Source organism: Suillus bovinus (assembly GCF_016758785.1).
Source record: "Suillus bovinus strain UH-Sbo-P2 chromosome Unknown EDB93scaffold_78, whole genome shotgun sequence".
NCBI classification, from domain to species: domain Eukaryota; kingdom Fungi; phylum Basidiomycota; class Agaricomycetes; order Boletales; family Suillaceae; genus Suillus; species Suillus bovinus.
In genome coordinates, this window is record NW_024542134.1 from 112,899 (window position 1) to 131,264 (window position 18,366).

Here is an 18,366-nt window from a genome sequence, read left to right on the forward strand (position 1 = left end):
AGGGCAACTGGGAAACGCATTGTTTGTGAGGATGTGGTGTCTATGGAATGAAAGCAATCTAAGGAGAAAAACGGGAATCGGATGCCTTGCTTTTATGTGTTGCCAGTGAGATTATTCTTCGTGGCAATTAGAACCGCCACGGAATCCCATTGAGGAGAGTGTTTCTGTGACGCCAGCATATTGCCACCTGTCTTATTCTGTGAGGGGCAATTCGGTGTGGGACGAATGTGATATCTGAGTCTACTTCCACATAAGCAAGTTGATGAGTGCTAATGGGCCTCGCAGGATTTAACGAGGCGTTCGAACACCTAAGTAGTCAAAACGGCTCCTCCTCGTGCCGAGGAGCCGACTGTTATTGCTGACTAACAGTAAGGCGTCCCAGGTAAGTAACCGAGCCCTAGACACAATCGAAAAGACGTAGGAATGACCGCTATTATGCGTATGTCAATGGGGGGGTAGGGAGGGAAGAATAAAAATGAAGTGTAGATAAAAATAGATAAAAAATATAAAAATACATAGACGCACGGACTAAAAAATTATGCATTGGCAAAAGGCGGGTCGTGCACAGGACGACCATGAAACAACAACGCTTGCAACAGAGTCGTATTTTTACGAACGTAGCGCTCCAAGGTATCCGAGTTCCATCGAGCAACTGCTCGGATGTTGTCGGGAGATACGCCCGCCGCTGCGAGGGAGGTAGCACCACCGGCTCGCATTGAATGACCTGAAAAAAAGAAGGAAAATATCGGCGAAGACGCCAAATGAACCATGATCGGGTGGGCGGGTTGCCGTCGCTCTTGAGCCAGAGAAACGGATGTAGAGGAAAACGGGAGTCGCGGGATGCAAGGAAACGCGTAAAGATAGGAAGTGGGTCGGATCCAACTGGCACCTGTTGAATCACGACTTTGTTTCCTTCATACTGCGCATCAGTCTTGTCCCGCTGAACTAGGAAGGAGAAACTGGCATGAGAGACGGTAACCGATGTGCGCAGGGTGTACTTTGAAAACTCCCGCAAAGAAGGATCGTCAGATGCTACTAACTCGCCTAGCCGCAGAAGACCGAAACCCAAAGAAGGTCGTCGTGGATCAAGGGGTGCATCATAGAGTCGTATACTCGCACTAAGTCATCGCGCAAGAGTGGTTGTTTATGACGAATCGGCCGACCGAGACTTCAAAATAAGCTAGCGATGCGACGTGAAAGGTTAGTAGGAGGGCTAGCAACAAAATCCAAACGACTAGCTCACCTAGCGAGATGACGGGAAAGGTTAGAAAGAGGGCAAACCTCAATAACCACGAGTCGCCCGCTAAGCAAGCCTTACTCCACTACAAGCAGTCCGCTCGCCTGCGGACGGGCGTTGTCGACATGTTCAACATAGTAACAAACTATTGTAAACAACGTTCGGGGTCTCGGACCACAATGTTCTGATATCACGACGATTGCGAACTCTCGATATAGCAGTGTATAGTTGTCCATGCGCAAAAACGTCTGTTCAAAGGTCGAGCACTGCTCGTTGCAGTGTCAGGCCCTGCGATCCATTGAATGTTGTTGCGTATGCGGCCCGCAGACTGCAGTGGAAACTGTCTGCGGTTGACAGTCCAATTCGACCGAGGTGGGTTGAAAGCGAAAGTTATCCGTGGAAGACAGTGAATTTCGCCTGTTGCAGGAGTTTGGACTTCGACGAAACGTTTGTGCAGTGTCGTGATGCGTAGTACACGCGCATTTCGTACTAACTCTTTTTCTACAGACAAATTTCGCTGCACGGCACATATGGCGTTTACCTTGAGATCGAGGCGATGGGGAGGGGTATTAGGATGCGTTAACATGGCGAGATAATCTGGAGTTTGTTCAGGCGCATCTGGAGGTGCTTGATCCGCCTCTTTTAATACATCTGAGCTGAAGGAGGATTCTAATTTCTCGCCGTTTTCCATCAGTGAAGCTTGTTATATATATACTCAAGTATTAAAGTAACATCGTGAATGTAATACGGATATGTGCGAGAACCAACAGTAAAATGCGATTGGTGCAGGAATTGTATGCAATGAATTAACCCCAGATCCCAATAAGCAATGATCCTGCAAGTCGTGAATGTACGGATGACCTAGATAGGTGCTCAACACCCTCCGTTCAATCTGTTCTTAGGCACTGTCTGATTAAAACTCGGGAAGCTCCACCCAGTGAGATTAAAGTTGGTATAAGCTTCCTTGTATCTGAAAATATTTAGCAAACCTCGAACGTCTTGGTTGGGATAGGGGCTCACGTCTCGATATAAGTGGCAGTCGGAAAGTCAGGGGGATCACATCCAATGTTGTGCGCATTTGAAGGCTGATAGATGCGAATATAGTCGATCAACATGGTCGCAGGCAACTGGAGGTCCCCGAAATCAATTCCTCCGAAATTGAGCGAAAATCCAAGGTTGGCAATGATATACTACAGGGCGTGGTCAGTATTTCATGCTCGCTTGCGAGAAAAGTTGTCGTGATACCATGGGCTCCTGAGGGATGATACGAGCACCAATCTCGGTCTCAGTATCAGGCCCAAGTCCACCAGAATAGATTGTCCAGACGGCCTCGCCGCTACTAATCCAAGTGATGTATCCAGCATCGAACCTGGAGATATATGTGAGCACAGGGGAAAAATTGTGGTCTGACTCCTGCAAACCCTGGTTTGTATTCAAATCCATAGATGCTATAGCAACCCGTATCAAGCTCATAGCAGTCTTGGTCTGTGAGTGAGAGACCACTAGTAGTCTGTTGAAACGCTCCTGCAACGCAGCTGTTGGTTACGAATTTGGCATGAAGAATGAGTGCGTACCTCCATGGTAAGGATTCAGGACAGTGATGTTTGGATGATAAATCTGCAGATTGTCGGAAGTGTTCAACCATTGATATCCCGCCTAAAAGAGTTAATAACATCCCATTTGGTCATAATCCAGACCTACGTTAAAAGGAGCCCACTGTGCTGATTGTGAAACCTTCATGAATTTGTGAGTCAACGCTGATTGAAACCTGAGGTAAGCGAACCTTGCCAATCCCACTATCAACTGTCGCCTCGAAGATATCAATCTCCGGCGCAGAACGGCCGACATAACTGCCATTTTTACGGACTGGACCGGGATGTGATTCACCAGGGCAGGTACAAGCAGAAAGTCGTTGACCAGGTAAATATGACTGCAAAAGATGAATGAAGATCTAGGACGGCAATTCGTGTAGAGAACTAACCAAGACGCCACCATTATCAGGATCACCGTTCTGTACAGCGGCGAGCGGCTTGGACGTCCCGGGGTAAGTTTGATTTGGCAACGTGCCAACGTCACAACTGTCATATGAATATGGCCACTGAAATAGTCTGGTTAATATGACCTCTTCGATAGAGGTTCACATACCAATCCTTCTAAACTAGCACCGAAGCCTGCACGACCTTTGGAAATGGTTGGTTTAAATACGCAAAGCGATGAGACAACAATGCACGAACCTAGATTTCCCATTGTCCAGCTTGGTAGAAAATGTCAATCACATTCCCACGTGAAGAAAAACCAGACTCACACAGCAGGCCAAAGACCGCTTAAATAACAGGTATTCAGCAAAACGCGATAGTCTTACAACAGCCTACTTACTGGACATTGTTAGATCCCGGTAGGACAACGGAAGCTACAAGTTAGTGATCAGTAGATATCGGCAGCAAACAACGCATAGGTAGCTCACTCTCAATGAGGCCACCTGTGAAACAAAATTTGTTCCTTTAGGCACTCATTAGTGTCGAAGGTAACTTGAAGTCGAACTCGTTACCATGTTTGGATCTACAATATACATATCTCAGTACACCACAATGAGATGATCTCGACTTACCATGCCTGACCTGTATGTGAGATTGTGATTTGAAGCAGGATCGGCCTTTTCCAATCTGATTTGCAATGCGCCTCCTTTCGTTGTTACTTGGCTTGGATCGTACCATTCTAAATCATTCTGTCCAATGTTTTAGTCCCATACAATCTATGGAAATGACCTTGACTGACCGTGCCCCAGTAATGCAGGTTTGGAGCCTCCCAGTATGGATCGTCTCCGGGATAAAATGACCGTCCTTCAACTTCAAACTCGTCAGAGAAAACAAGATCCCACATGTCGTTTTGGTTCATGTACGATGCCTTCGTGTAAGCTTCCTTCGGAGTATCGACGTCTATGACGCCGCGGTTGCCAGGCATCGATGGAATCTGCCCCGTTGCGTTGGTGCCACCGAGATTGAATCCTCCCTGGAGACTTGGCTTCTTCCTGGACAGGTGACTGACGATTGGAAACACTTTACTCGAGAATATCAGCTGCTGAATCCTGCCTGCGTCTCATAGTGAGCACTAACTTACCGAGGCTATCGGAGGAACGTTAGTACAGACATGCTGATGCAGTTGCATAACGTACAATAACATAAGCATCAGTGCGACCAAGAGAAATAGACATCCCAGGTTTGCAATCCCACGCGCAGTGAAAATGTGACCTCCCTTGTCACTCTTAAGATCACGCTTTGGGTCTGGAGTGTGAAGGTAATCATCTGGTTCAGGTGTGCCTACATGCAGGGCGCTTGTGCCCCAGTCTTCGGGATTGAGTTGTAAGGCATACTACAAACAGATGTCACAAACAACGATTATAGAGAAAGTGCATTAGCCTACTTTGTCCGCGAGCGAATTCTATCCACCGTGACGAGTTCAATTAATCGGAAACATTGGGTATTATTTCTAAAACTTACTTCATGCGTTGAAGGACTCGGAGACCTGCTTGGTCCTGCGAATCCCGTGTCGTACTCACTCACTATTGACGACGACCTGGAGCGACCCTGTGCCCTGGGAGGTAGCAAACTGGTCGACGACCCGCCATATTCCTGTCGCAGCAGCGGAGAGTTCATGTCGTAACAGTGAAAGAACCAGCTTTACGCTGCTGTTCAGGTTGCCTCAGGAGTACGTAGAGTAAAGAATGTGATGCAAAAGAATGACGTGTAGTTAGAAGTTGACTGTTGACAGCGTGTTGGAGATTGGGTAAATTGCATTGAAATTGGTGCCCAACAATATTTTCGGAATCGTAAGGTTCCGTAAAGTTTTCCATTCCGTAATGTCTGTCAGTTCCGACGTGTGATTGTGTGAAAAGTGAACGAGGTTGGCATATGTACTGAGCATGTTTTGCAGTATTGACAAAGCGATGAAAGGTATACATGGAGTGATGAATGTCATTGTGCCTCATCATGTTGAAGGACCTCGTTGGCAAGATCATCCGGCTTGGGATTTCTCGCGGTTACTGCCACCGACAACTTCAAAGTCTGTCGGAGAAAGGATTCCGTAGTAGGTCCTATCGCAGCAACTTTGACGTGATGATGTTCTGAAAGTTGAGCACAATCCTCTGTGCTAGAATTAGACGCAGGCAGGGCGAAGTGATCCCGCAGGATTGGCGTCACGAAATCAGCTACTGAAGGGGCGAAGTAGACAATCCATCCCCAAGATAATCCCTCCGCTGTTAGAAATTTCAAAAGTGCTGCAAATTTAAGGCCACGAAATACTTTCCTTTGACACGTGCCAATGCAAGCGATAAATCGTGAGGAAACATGGATGAACCTTGTGTGGCATAGACCTGGAGTGGGTCTAAAGCAACACCAGCCGATTCCAGAATCTTCGGTAACGTGTCACGATTTTTATCTCCAGTGAGGTAGAGAAGTTTCCTGCTTGTCCCATCCGAGGGAAGATCCTTGAGTATGAATCTCGCGAGGCGTTCCGCAGTTCCCGTCTCCGAGCCACCTCGAATATCTCTGGGTGCATACAGAGGTATCTTATCAGAAAGATCACGAAGTGCAACCGATGTAGCTTCTCCGACTGCATAGAACGGCACAGACCACCAGTCTGTTTGGTTGTGAGGTCCGATACGATGCATTCAGCCAATAGACCATACCAGATTCAGGCTTGAGAGGTGTGTTGTTATCGGCAATGATCAATGTTTGAGCCGCCTCGGACCATGCCTCAACCGCTCGCTGGCTCGTGATTATAACTCCAGAAAGGCTCTGCTTCTCTAGACCGGTACTCAATCTGCGTCCTAGCTCCTCGCGGCCGACTATATTAGTCTCTAGTACCGGAACTGATATTGGATGGTATCCGCGAGACCTGAAAGCATCCTCATATCGATCTGGACTGTCTTGACTGGCAGCTCGCAAAAGCAGGACATTCGACATTGACCGTGCCAGTATGTTGAATCGTTGATGGAAGGTAAGCTGAATCACGAGCGCGAGTTGACGGTCAGCATGGGAAGGAAAGTCCTAATCGGCACGTCCACGAAATCAGCTATATGAGGTCTTGCTTAGGATGCGCCAGAAAGTCCCCAGCCGCCCCCAAATTAGTTATGTGACCCTAGTCTTCAGAAGCCTCAAGACTCGAGTAAACTACGATGGCTAAGGCGGAACTCTGGTTGTCGCCTGTAGTGCAGACCCTCTTTGCTCGTTCACCTCCACCGCTCCGCTCTCGCCGAAGAACATATGGCGCCAGGCTCAAACTTTTCAACCAGCAATCAGCTAATCTCAACGTCGGAGCCGTTATGTATTCAATTCGTCACGGTGCTCAGAAGCCTCTGTTCATGCTCCTCCACTTGCTCAATGATGATTTCGATGACCGTCATGAGCTTGTACAAACCCAGGTAGGCAATTCCTATTCTGACTACTTGCACTCAATTGCCCATAGGCGTGAGCCAGAATACTGGAACTCCAAGTGGGTTTCTCTCAGATACCCTATGCGCGGCTGACCAGTACTGCCTCAGGTATTGGATTGCGAGATTCTCCCATGAGTACTTGCCGGAGATATACTCGCCTGGCAGCACCATTACTCAGGCCAAGCAGGAAATGGAAAAGTTTGTAGGTGCTGTACAAACTGTCGAAACTTCCGGAAAGGGAGTCCCGGACCATGAGAAGGGGCAGTGAAAGGAAATGGCGATACTTGCGAGAATCCTGATTGGCATGGAATAAGAACTTTAACTTTGAAAACGAGACTTGTGATCGTGCGAGGAAGCATCAGTGATACTGAGGACTGTAGCCTGGCGTGCTAGCACTCGCTGTAATTGCACCATGTAATATCTACTCAGGAACCACTGCCAGGCTCTGAAAGATGAGGCTGATGTTGTGAGGAAGGTCACCCACAGGTTCAGGATTATTTATATCGTGCCCTCCGGGAGTGCGTTGGGCGACTTGGTTCGGGAATATCCTGTATGAACCTGCTAGTCCTGCTCCCGACCACCGATGATACTAATAATCTTTTCATAGACCGTGAACACGATGCCTCCGCTCGCCTGCAGATTTAAGATTTGAACGACTTCAACGTCGCATGATGAAAAAAACGCACAACTAATCTGGCCAGTCGTGGCGTTGTACCAGTCCAAAACCGGAAGATTCCTTCCTCCGTCAAGATCCTATATCCACAGTGGAAAGAGTTGCGATACTGCTGATGCGCTGTTAGTGACTGCATCCGCGTTTTAATCACGCTGTGATTATGAAAAGGATGAGCTCTTATCAACGCATACAGGGGGGGAGCAATGCTCACTCTAGCGGTTGCGTCGCATAGACTGTCACCAGACCAGCTACTGCACCGATCCCAAACGTGATCCCTGGAGGCAACTGCCGGCCTGGACGCGTGGTTCCCTGAACGAACTGTTTGAGAGTCGTGTATGTCGTGAAACGTACTGCAGAGTTGGCTCCTTGACGCATCATCTAAGGTCCACAATTGAGAGATACACATATTATATGCGCGTCGGAAACACTCACAACAGGAAAGAGCCCTCGATATATACCGAGTATGCCTTCCTGTTGAATTATAGACATTGTTCCATGAGCAAGACCGCGATATTGCGGGTTTGGACGTTTGGCGTCATCGATCATTTTGGTCCTGAAATAAGAGACAAGAATGAGATTAACAGAACAAAGTTAAGATAAGCATACACATACTTGATAGTCTCTGAAGGAGTAACAGCGATGATGGCCTCCGTCATACCAGCTCCGAGACCAGCTATTTTTATCATCAGATATATGCAGTCCCCACATAGTGCTCACATACCAAGTAAACTTCTAGGTGCACTGACATTACCCTTCAAATATACTCAGCCAGTTCCTTCCTCCCAGTATCTGACAAAAATTACCTCTGCGTCTGCGAGCATACTCTTGAAGTGGTCATAGCTCACGAATCGAACACCAGCCTTGACTGAATTGCCTATCACGAGTGCCGAACAACCCGAATACAGACCCGCTACACCCTTTTCGCGTAAAGTCGAGCGAATGATAGTTAAAGGTGACTCTCGCTGATTAAAAGAAGCAACACACCAGTCAGTTTTCATGACGGAAGAAAATAACCACCCACCTGTCCACCGAACTGTGACCGGGTCTTTACGAACTCAGTGGGGTATGTCACGAATCTATCTTCTGAAGATGAGCCATGAGTAATGGGAAATGACTTCACTTACGCCTCTATTGCTCCTGCAGTCGTACCCGCGATGAGAGAGTGGACGGGCTTCTCTTTCTTAGAGTTCATTTTTTGAGAATTGAAGGTTCGGACCAAAGGATGAAAACCAGTTACGATTAAGAATAGTATACACTGTAATTCGGTTCGACTTCAGTTTCCACTAAACCAGTCTTGGGTGAACACGATTCATGTTGTCCCTGGTGGTGCCGGTTCCTGAACACTCGGAAGGATCCGGCACCATGCGTCGCCTCCCTAACCGCGACATCCTTTTCACTCCTCATCAAAACTCTACCCCGGACCACACCGTTGTCCCCTTGTAGGTATTAGCTAGCTAAGCACGCACCCCTGTTCTCCTTTCTATCACAATAGTCATCCAGAGTCATTTGGCACGATCGAATTCGTAAGCACGTGTCCCGCCCTGGCCCAACTCGTGTTAGCGTCTCTCGAGCTAGATGATGCTGGACCGGCTTTCCATACAATCTTGAATCATCATCATCACCGCGCCCCTCTATATTTTGCTTCTTGTGTGACTTTGCTGCAGTTGCTCCAGTCGTTCACCATTCTCGTCCATAAAATAATCATATCTTCTTCAAACAACGGTATTGACCGGACTGCTACTGCTATATCAATCTAAGTTCGAATCGTTATTGTCTGATTCATGGTTGCCATCTTAGCAGCATAGGATTAGGCTGCATACTAGTGCATAGCGCTCAAGAACACTCCGCTCAACCTCAACTTGAGAATGACACACTCTCTCTGTTCGCTCACCATCCTGGCACTTCCTGTACTTCCAGCCACAACTACTGACGAGTCCTCCTGGTGGCTGCTCTAGATGTCGAACGAGCAGCAAACACAAACCGTCCAAATCACTGGTAAGTGATGCATGATTATTGCACCGCCATGACTGCTCATCTGCGCACACCCAGTCTTTGCCGCCAGCTCCCTTGTGAAGCGAGAGGTTTTCAGTCTTCCAGACCCATTCGCTGTCGTCTCCGTTGACAATGATCAGACATACACCACCAGCACTGTGAAAAAGAGTCTGAGCCCAACTTGGAACCAGCACTTTGATATGTGGGTTTCTTTAGGTTGTCTTGCTGCTATTTGTATTAAACGTGTTTTCTAGCACCGTTCGGCCATCTTCCACTATCATAATCCAGATATTTGACCAGAAGAGATTCAGAAAGCGAGATCAAGGTTTTCTAGGGCTCGTTGAGCTTACTGGCCAAGAGGCGATAGAGCACACGGCCAACAGTTACAGTACTCACAATCTCTACCTCCAACACTCCATGCTGACACGACTTTCTGCAGGGCTTATAACTCACGACCTTCGCCAATCGTCTACCGGAATATCTGTCCACGGGAAGATGCTATTTTCGTTCTCGCTTTCGCCGAATACTCCATCAGATGCCGGGCAAAGCAATCTATCACCAAGCATATCATCAAACCGATCTCTGCGCCCCCGTGAGGGCACACCCGTGCTTCGCCCCGAGTCCTCAACAAGTGTACCCGCTCTTCCCCGCGCCCCATCTCGGGGTCCACTTCTTAACCGCCGAGGTTCAACTTCTAACTCGGAGTCCCGAACCTCGTCAGACAGTGTACCAACACTATCCAGACCTCCTATAGGTATTGCACGTGAGCCTTCTCTCACGGAACAATCTACCATCAGTACCAGTGTGGACGACGAAGACGAATCACCCCTCCCTCAAGGATGGGAGCGTCGTCTTGAAGAACAAAGCGGTCGAGTCTATTACGTTGACCACAATAGACGGATGACCACATGGGTACGACCCACAGCCACACCTTCCGCATCTTCTTCTGTCCATACTCCATCAATCTCCGTGATGCCACTGACGCGGCCGCATGTTCAGAATCCCACCCGCAGCAGCAGTGGTTATGTAGATGTCACCCTACCTGCAGGATGGGAAGAGCGTCGGACACCAGAAGGACGTCCCTACTTTGTTGACCATCATACACGCCTGACGACATGGATAGACCCACGTACGGTACAGATAGCTCCTTCCGCTATCTCTGTGTCCACGAGCGCAAATGCGAATATTGGTCCCCTTCCATCAGGTTGGGAGATGCGCCTTACCTCCACTGGCAGAGTGTATTTTGTTGATTACAATACCCCCACCACGACCTGGGATGATCCAAGATTACCCTCAAATCTGGATTCTAATGCCCCTCAGTACAAACGTGATTACAGAAGGAAGGTGATCTACTTCCGCAGTCAACCCGCAATGAACCTGAAGGAGGGGAAATGCGAGTTGAAGCTGCGGAGAAGCCGAGTCTTGGATGACAGCTTCGCCGCTGTCATGAGAATGAGCGGAAACGAGCTCAAAAGGAGGCTCGTAATCAAGTTCGAAGGAGAAGATGGCTTGGACTACGGAGGTGTCTCAAGGTACGAATTTCACTGGTTGAGGCGGCCTTGCTTTGATGCTGTGATGTGATAGGGAGTGGTTCTTCTTGGTGTCTCACGAGATCTTCAACCCATCCTATGGCTTGTTCCAATATTCGGTGCACAACAATTACACCCTTCAGATGAACTGGATGTCGGGCATCAATCCTGAGCATCTCATGTACTTCAAATTTATCGGGCGATGTCTTGGGCTTGCCATATTCCACAGGCGTTTCCTCGATGCCTACTTCGTGCCGAGTTTCTACAAGATAATCCTAGGGAAAAAGTCAACATTGGCTGATCTCGAAGGCATCGATGCCGACCTTCACCGTAGTCTAGTCTGGATGCTGTATGTTACCCTCTTATCGCTACTAAGTCGAGTCGCTCAACTATTTGACTTAGAGAAAATGATATCACTGATGTCTTGGACGAAACGTTCACTTCTACGGAAGACCGCTTTGGCGAGATTGTGGAAGTCGAGCTGAAGCCTGGAGGTGCTCGTATACCCGTCACCGAAGATAATAAGAAGGAGTACGTTGAAGCGGTTGTGGAATACCGTACTAAGACAAGAGTCTGGGAACAATCCCAAGCTTTCATGCACGGCCTCCAGGAGATCATACCTCGAGACTTGATCGAACTGTTTGACGAGCAAGAACTGGAGCTTCTCATAGGAGGGATATCCGAAATCGACACGTGCGTATTTCATCATCATCATCTTTATCATGCTAAGAATACCTTACAGCGATGATTGGATCCAATACACTGATTATCGCGGATACGAAAAGACGGACAAAGTCATCGAGTGGTTCTGGCAATGTATCCGTAGCTGGCCCCCAGAACGCAAGTCGCGCTTACTCCAGTTTGCAACGGGTACTTCCAGGGTGCCTATCAATGGCTTCAAGGATTTACAGGGTTCTGATGGGCCCCGGAGATTCACCATCGACAAGTCTGGCGATCCATCGCAGCTCCCGAGGAGCCATACGTGTTTCAATAGGATCGAGTTGCCTCCTTACCAAGATTACGAGAGCCTCGAAAAAAAATTAACGTATGCCATCGAGTGCGTTCGTTTTCCGTCCGATCCTGGAGACGTATGCTGATTGATTTTTTTTGGTCGCTCATAGGGAAACGGAGGGATTCGGTGTAGAATGAGTTGTATTTGTTGCTTCGATTATTTTCTTCAAAATGTTGTAATTTTTCACGCAGCACGAATACTAAACTTTCCTTCAATCTGTATTCTCGCATGGGTACCAGACTGACTTGTAGTACTGACGACCACCGGGTGTATCGATGTAGCTTCTGCCTAACGGAACCAACGATGACTTCACCCGATCCGCTCCCGCATAGCCTTCGACGAATTCGAAGAACATTATACCTGGACCAGCGATCTAGTCTCTCCCAGAGGAAGAGTATGTTATGTCCATCGTTACGGATTCAAGTATGGTGTTTTCTCCGAAACTCGTACCAAATTTGTCCATGTTTTGAAAAAACAACTGAAATTGCAAACTCAAGGTTCATTGGGGCCATCAAGCTCAAGGCTCAGTGCGTAGTCTTGCTCCGTTCGATGTGGCTTTGAGTATGTATAAATATAGCCCACCAATACATGTTCGGGCTTTGGCAGCTGCGAGAAGCCATGGCTGGGTGCGACTGGGTTGATTGATGATGGCAGCATGAATCCCATCTCGTATTTCTGCGGCCAAAAAGATGAGCCGGACACAGTTCTATGGCCTCAGAAGGCCAGGTGTTCTATGTAATGAACATAGGGGTGATGTGAGGAGAATGGTATTCTGGGGCGCTAATAAGACATATATTTGATATCTGAGATCTGAGACTTGGAGCAGGTAGAATACAATGTTATAATACTAGGACTACACGCTCAGGCTTCTGGACTTTGAGATAAGTGCTGTGGATGGCGATGTCATGTTTTACATGTGTGGGAAAGTATGTGCTATTCATTGTCAGCATGTAAACAGTCTTCTCTTCCTTGAGTACTTCTGTTCATTTGAGCTTTCGTGAGATAGTGCTTCATATCATGTTAAACAATACAACTAGATAGGATACAATATGTGATGATTATGAGGAACATGACACACGGGGAGATGTGGAACTAGAACAAGTGTATAATCTCAGTATCCAGGAGGAAGACTTGATAACAAACGCGAAATCTAAGCCAGCATGTCATACAACCTCCAAAAAAAACTGAACCTCTTTCCCTTTGGTTCATCCTTTACTTCATCTAATGGTTCGTCGGCATATTCGTCACTATACAGATCAACGGTTTGAATATCCACAATATCGGACCTCCACTTAGAATGAGCTTCTTGGGTTCCAGCGTTGCGGGGTATCAGAGTGGTCGTCTCATTAGGGTGATCGGCGTTACCTGGAACTGGTATAGAGTCTATGAAGGTGTTCTTAGCCAGGACCCAGCAGAGGCCCATGATAACCATGATGGGTATCTCGATGTATAAGGAAACAAAATCCACTGGTGAGAATGTGGGGAATATAGACGACCATCCTTGGACTTTTCAGTTCGTCAGTACTCAGTATGCAGAAACAGTAGTGCAGTACGCACTCAAGATGAGGGAGGTCACTGCGATAATCTGGGAGGTCGCATGGGTTAGGGAACATGCAGCTAGCAGTATTGACACACGCACAACAAAGTAAGGACCCCATGGCCACGTCCATGATGCCCGAAACTTCATTTCATCTAAAGATCGACCTTGTCTGATCCAGGCTTTCCTGAATCTCCAACTGGCCAATCCAATTGATAACCAGGCAATCTAATTTTTCTTAGTCTAGAGTTGCCACACATTCGCGTATTAATACTGACCTGGGTTGAGACTCCAACAATGTTTTGCAACCATCCCCACAGCTGGCCACTGCCGATAGAACTACTGCCTAGACAGAGCACGCTAATGCTACTGGTCGCAAGCAGCGCGTACAAAGGAACACCTGCCCGAGTGGTCCGAGAAAATATACGAGGTGCGTGGGGGGTGGGGCTAACAACAGATAGGCCATAGAGAACTCTGGTCCCCGCAAAAAGGGCGTGATTACCGGCAGATAATACAGAGGTAAGAATGACGGTATTCATAAATGACCCGGCTACAGCTGTTCAAAATAGCATTAGCACTTGGACCAAGGGCGAGGAAGATCTGCGCACTTGAACCAGCTAGAGTAAATACAATCGTAAAAGGGGATGTAGTGGTCGTTTTATTTGATAGATTCGGGTAATCCCATGGCACTAATCAAAACAGTTAGGTGTGTAGCAGTGTGTGAGCAAGGAGCAGCCCACCATTCAGGCCGATGAGCAGGATGCTCAGGATATAAAATATCAGAATCCTAACCTCACAGCTCGCACATCAATGATCTATGAAGTCCGAATGCTTTACTTGCCTCCAGAACACAGACTTGACAACCTTTGGCATGTTCTTCGAAGGGTTCTCTGTCTCTCCTGCGGTGATACCTAGACTTTCTGTTCCACCATCTACACAACTGATCAGGTGGATATATTCACAATTACTAATGTAACTCACATGCGAAACTAGCTGTCACGAAAACCTTGGCGAAACCACCAAAGCCACCAATGAACGGAGCGCCAGGAATGAGCCAATTGTGTGCTCCGATGTAGGTATGTGACTGATTGACACCTACATTGACAAGGATGCCAAGGATGATGAAGATCACGACGGTGGCGACCTTCAGGAATGAAAGCCAATACTCTACCGCAAGGCTTAAATCCCATTTTAAAAAGAGAACGGAAATATATGCTACTGACCCACTTCTCCGTAAGCTTTGACGTGAAAGGAGTTAAGTAATATAAGGAACACCCAAAAGAGCAGGCTGACCAGCCAAGGATATGACGGCGTCCAGAATTGTAACACCAGTTGGGCGGCAGTGAGATCAGAGGTGACAGATACTGCCTCGTTGAACCAATAGCTCCACGATAGGGCAAAACCGTAAGATGGTGAAAAAAAGCGTGTTGCATATGCGTTAAACGACCCTTTGAAAGATACAAATGATCAGGGCGCTGCCTAAATATGAAAAAGAGGTGACACACCAGCCACTGGGTACTGTGTGGCCTATCTCCCCTAACAGCAACAGCGTCACATATACAATGAATCCTACTATGGCATAGCAAATCAGGATGCTCGCAGGACCACCTTGGGCAAGAGATTTTCCGGTTCCCAGGAAGAGTCCAGTTCCAATGGTACCACTGATTGCAATCATTTGTACTTGACGTGCAGATAGGCCACGCCGTAGACCTCCGCGCACCGGCTGAGGGAGTAGCGTTTCCGCATCATCTATATTGACGTGTAGTCCACATGCTGAGGGTTTAGGCTTAGTCCGCGAGGATGAGCGAGATGTTGAACGAGTCATAGACCAAGTCGCTCGCACACAATGTACATGAAGGGGAAGTGGGAAAGAGACATGCGATTGCAATCGGATACAGTTATTTTTGTACGTGCACTATCTGACCAGTGCACAAGTGCATCGTTCGCGACTCGATAACCCTGTGTGGCTATATTAGGTCAGCTTGGGTGCTGTACTTTTAATAAAAGTGGGTACTGAGGTTGACTAAGCGCGTCTTGGCGTTGGATGACCAGCGAGCGCTCGTCGTAGTCAACGAAGAACCTGTTACCGGCGGGAATGTAGATGGAAATACGGGGATACATAACCGCAATCGAGAAATGCGTGCTATTAACAATTAGAAAACGTACCCCACACGTGGGCGCGGCTGTCACTGTGCAGTAAAAAACGGGCTCCTGCCAGAAAAAGCGTACCTCGTGAAATGCTAAAACTTTCTGAAGTCTCATGGCACACCACTAGGGTGGTCGCCAGTGGCTTGAGCCTCAGGCTGGACTACGATATGATGAGCTTGGATAGCTTGGATGATGATATATGCTAGACTCGGACTACGACGAATACTTGACGAATAAAGCTACTTACTGACTAAGCTGTGGAAAGGCAGGGATCCAGTACATACGTGTTTTATGTATACATAAAGCACTTGAGATTCAGAGGTACTTTTGTTGTCTGCAATATTGACGTAAATCGGCACACGGAGACACACCAAACATATTTTTGGGGTGGAAAAAATTGCGCCAAGGTGCAGGACATAAGTATCCTTAAGTACTGTACATGATAGCTACAATTTTCCCCGATCCACACCACTAGTGGTTATTATTGTTGTTTGTTTGTTGATATGTGACATGAAGACTTAAGAGTTACTAATCAAGCGCCAGCTCCCGGACAAATTCCAGCTGATTACCTCGCTATGCAGCTTACTCATCCGAATCCTCTTCGCATCGGCTTGACCTCAAAGTGAACGCAATATGCGCAGTGCAACGAAATATGTCGGTGGAGAAGGGGTTAGTAGGAAACGCGCGCGGGCGAATCGCTACTCTACATCAAAGCAAGCGTGTTGCAGGACCGTCAACTTGCTCGTGATCAGCTTAGATTCTACACAGGCGAGGTTCATTGGCATTGTCTCCCTCGCATCACTTTCTCCTTTAATCCCGCGCGCTCAAGTTGGACGGTCAACCGGAAATAGTTTCCATTGCGACCTGCATATGCGATGCCCTTCATGGCCTTCGCACGGACGCATTCACACATGGTCGACCATACACAGCTCCAGAGTGCGGAATCATCGCGATATTCGGACGTTGTTTTTAACTACGAATGAGGAAAGAGAGACCGCGAACGCAGTTTACTCTTCGTCATTGCTCTAAAGACAGCGGAGAAAATGACAAAATACGGTACTAAGCCGTCCTCGGGCGAACAGAATTTCAAGATTGTACACTAAGATTAAGTTGAACTCCTCTGTTCAACTAAACATGAATCGCCGCCCAATTACAACCAACCTCGCCATCGGGATCTAGTCAACAGTCGACATGTCTAAGCTTACAAAACGATACTAACACCAGTTTGCCGGGCGCACAGGTCTGGGCTCATGTGAGAGCGAGAACGCTTGTGGTAACACTGCTTTCACCAGTGGGCACCCGCTCGTTCAGCCTACACCAGAAGGTATTAGCCATTCAATCATCGCGATAGCCAGCCAGTGACATGTGCTTGCAGGTGGAGTCTCGATTGGTGGGCAGCTCAACCTGTCCGAGGGCAATGCAGGTCTTGTGCCTTTCACGTGCTATCAACAATCAGCTGATTTCCTTTATAGGTCGTTGGCAAGTATACGAGGAACTGCATGAGCATGGAGAAAGGGGAGTTGAGGGAGGCAGGTGGGAAAGCGGTTGTCTTGGGAAACGCGCGAGTAGCTCATGATTGAGGCATTGTGATCGTTGAATGACGAGTAAACTAGCTGGACATTATCCTGTGTACGGTCAAGTTGCAGCATTATACAGTCGCAACCAACACGTTGTGTGACTAGAGGAATGCAGTCACTAACAGCCCAAACAATCAAAGTCTCGTAAATGCATTTCATACAAAACTACAGATGCAAGTAACAACAGCCAGAAACAAAATAAAGTTAGTACAGCTGATCGCTGCGCTCACATGAATATATAAAGTCAACACCTGCTATAAAATCCCAACAACCACTACTGCTGTTGTCCCTCGAGCTTCTTCTTGCCTGAAGCAGCTGTCAAACTCTTGTGGATAAATGGCAATACACCTCCTCCGGCGATTGTTGCACGAACAAGGATATCGAGTTCTTCATCTCCTCGAATGGCAAGTTGTAAATGCCGGGGTGTTATACGTTTGACGCGCAAGTCCTTTGATGCATTTCCTGACAACGGATGTAAGAACAAGCGTCTTCAATCCGGACTGACCCACTCACCAGCAAGTTCAAGTACTTCAGCAGTGAGATACTCCAATATTGCACTAGTATAGACAGCGGCCTTCGCTCCAATACGCACATTGTGCTGCGTGCGCTGTTTCAAGTAACGGTGGATACGACCAACGGGAAACTAAAAGGAGGATAAAATAAAAGGGGTTATATTAGAAAAATCAATCAATGGATTCCAGATACACTCAAAACGGACCTGGAGGCCAGCTTTCTGACTGCGAGTTTGTATCGTTCTTGGTGTCGTGGTGGCACCGGACCCTGCAACCCCTCCTGCTCCTTGAGTGGGCGCGCCAGACTTCGACTTCCCTCCGGTAGATTTGGGTGCCATCAGTGACAAAGTGTTGTGTTTGACTCGAGAAAGATCTTATATACACTACGGGTAGTCAACCAAGATTACGGCAGGGCTGCAACGAAAGATGGACAACTTACCGGAAAGTACAAACACGTTGATGTAGCAAGGAGATTTCGAGGGGTGTGATCACTCGGACTATTTGAGGTAAAATAACGAGCTAGCAGTAATCAGCGAATGTGAGAAATGAAATCAACAGGAACGCGAAGGGTGTTATGATGGCAGTAAGAGGTAGAGTCGCGTCTTTGTTTAGGGTAGGCAATTCGGTGTTGTTGAATGAGAACGTGAATTCTATTTTTGGCCTTATTTGACGCGCGCAATCACGTGACTGGAACCCACGATGAGGAAACTGACTGAAA

At 47.6% G+C, this 18,366-nt stretch overlaps 7 protein-coding genes across 7 annotated transcripts; 2 read left to right on the forward strand and 5 right to left on the reverse strand.

Moving 5' to 3' along the window:
- Positions 1 to 2,019: 2,019 nt before the first annotated feature.
- On the reverse strand, positions 2,020 to 4,558 carry EDB93DRAFT_1306687 (glycoside hydrolase family 16 protein; the record flags this gene model as incomplete). The annotated part of the gene is made up of 16 exons (XM_041454759.1): positions 2,020 to 2,207; positions 2,258 to 2,427; positions 2,483 to 2,606; positions 2,659 to 2,761; positions 2,812 to 2,893; positions 2,939 to 2,971; positions 3,021 to 3,167; positions 3,219 to 3,335; positions 3,383 to 3,417; positions 3,472 to 3,491; positions 3,543 to 3,560; positions 3,614 to 3,647; positions 3,702 to 3,736; positions 3,820 to 3,962; positions 4,013 to 4,298; positions 4,410 to 4,558. Coding segments are annotated over 16 exons (1,593 nt in total), but the record flags the coding sequence as incomplete, so codon positions are not given.
- Positions 4,559 to 4,734: 176 nt separating this feature from the next.
- Positions 4,735 to 6,198, reverse strand: EDB93DRAFT_1306695 (tetrapyrrole biosynthesis, uroporphyrinogen III synthase; the record flags this gene model as incomplete). Its single annotated transcript, XM_041454760.1, has 3 exons — positions 4,735 to 5,489; positions 5,549 to 5,872; positions 5,922 to 6,198. 3 exons carry the CDS (start codon positions 6,196 to 6,198, stop codon positions 5,209 to 5,211), a joined length of 882 nt encoding a protein of 293 aa, XP_041303301.1. The 3' UTR covers positions 4,735 to 5,208.
- A 212-nt stretch (positions 6,199 to 6,410) lies between these two features.
- On the forward strand, positions 6,411 to 6,936 carry EDB93DRAFT_1093034 (uncharacterized protein; the record flags this gene model as incomplete). Its single annotated transcript, XM_041446480.1, has 2 exons — positions 6,411 to 6,727; positions 6,777 to 6,936. The coding sequence occupies 2 exons, from the start codon at positions 6,411 to 6,413 to the stop codon at positions 6,934 to 6,936; spliced, it is 477 nt and encodes a 158-aa protein (XP_041303302.1).
- A 192-nt stretch (positions 6,937 to 7,128) lies between these two features.
- EDB93DRAFT_856034 (mitochondrial carrier domain-containing protein) lies at positions 7,129 to 8,682 on the reverse strand. Its single transcript, XM_041457712.1, has 9 exons — positions 8,466 to 8,682; positions 8,363 to 8,417; positions 8,145 to 8,303; positions 8,063 to 8,093; positions 7,954 to 8,014; positions 7,774 to 7,894; positions 7,553 to 7,719; positions 7,355 to 7,493; positions 7,129 to 7,301 (listed from the first exon to the last, which is right to left on the reverse strand). Exons 1-9 carry the CDS (start codon positions 8,531 to 8,533, stop codon positions 7,230 to 7,232), a joined length of 873 nt encoding a protein of 290 aa, XP_041303303.1. The 5' UTR covers positions 8,534 to 8,682; the 3' UTR covers positions 7,129 to 7,229.
- Positions 8,683 to 8,972: 290 nt separating this feature from the next.
- On the forward strand, positions 8,973 to 12,292 carry EDB93DRAFT_1173568 (uncharacterized protein). Its single transcript, XM_041450425.1, is given in 10 exon segments — positions 8,973 to 9,147; positions 9,165 to 9,188; positions 9,215 to 9,336; positions 9,391 to 9,535; positions 9,588 to 9,721; positions 9,773 to 10,865; positions 10,918 to 11,211; positions 11,265 to 11,555; positions 11,605 to 11,919; positions 11,984 to 12,292. 8 exon segments carry the CDS (start codon positions 9,297 to 9,299, stop codon positions 12,009 to 12,011), a joined length of 2,340 nt encoding a protein of 779 aa, XP_041303304.1. The 5' UTR covers positions 8,973 to 9,147; positions 9,165 to 9,188; positions 9,215 to 9,296; the 3' UTR covers positions 12,012 to 12,292.
- Positions 12,293 to 12,860: 568 nt separating this feature from the next.
- On the reverse strand, positions 12,861 to 15,236 carry EDB93DRAFT_1331372 (amino acid permease-domain-containing protein; the record flags this gene model as incomplete). Its single annotated transcript, XM_041455206.1, has 11 exons — positions 12,861 to 13,380; positions 13,432 to 13,459; positions 13,514 to 13,639; positions 13,690 to 13,967; positions 14,020 to 14,100; positions 14,152 to 14,198; positions 14,253 to 14,343; positions 14,393 to 14,578; positions 14,635 to 14,859; positions 14,917 to 14,929; positions 14,985 to 15,236. 11 exons carry the CDS (start codon positions 15,234 to 15,236, stop codon positions 13,025 to 13,027), a joined length of 1,683 nt encoding a protein of 560 aa, XP_041303305.1. The 3' UTR covers positions 12,861 to 13,024.
- A 2,174-nt stretch (positions 15,237 to 17,410) lies between these two features.
- EDB93DRAFT_1093072 (histone 2A) lies at positions 17,411 to 17,986 on the reverse strand (the record flags this gene model as incomplete). The annotated part of the gene is made up of 3 exons (XM_041446481.1): positions 17,411 to 17,598; positions 17,650 to 17,779; positions 17,855 to 17,986. 3 exons carry the CDS (start codon positions 17,984 to 17,986, stop codon positions 17,411 to 17,413), a joined length of 450 nt encoding a protein of 149 aa, XP_041303306.1.
- Positions 17,987 to 18,366: the final 380 nt, after the last annotated feature.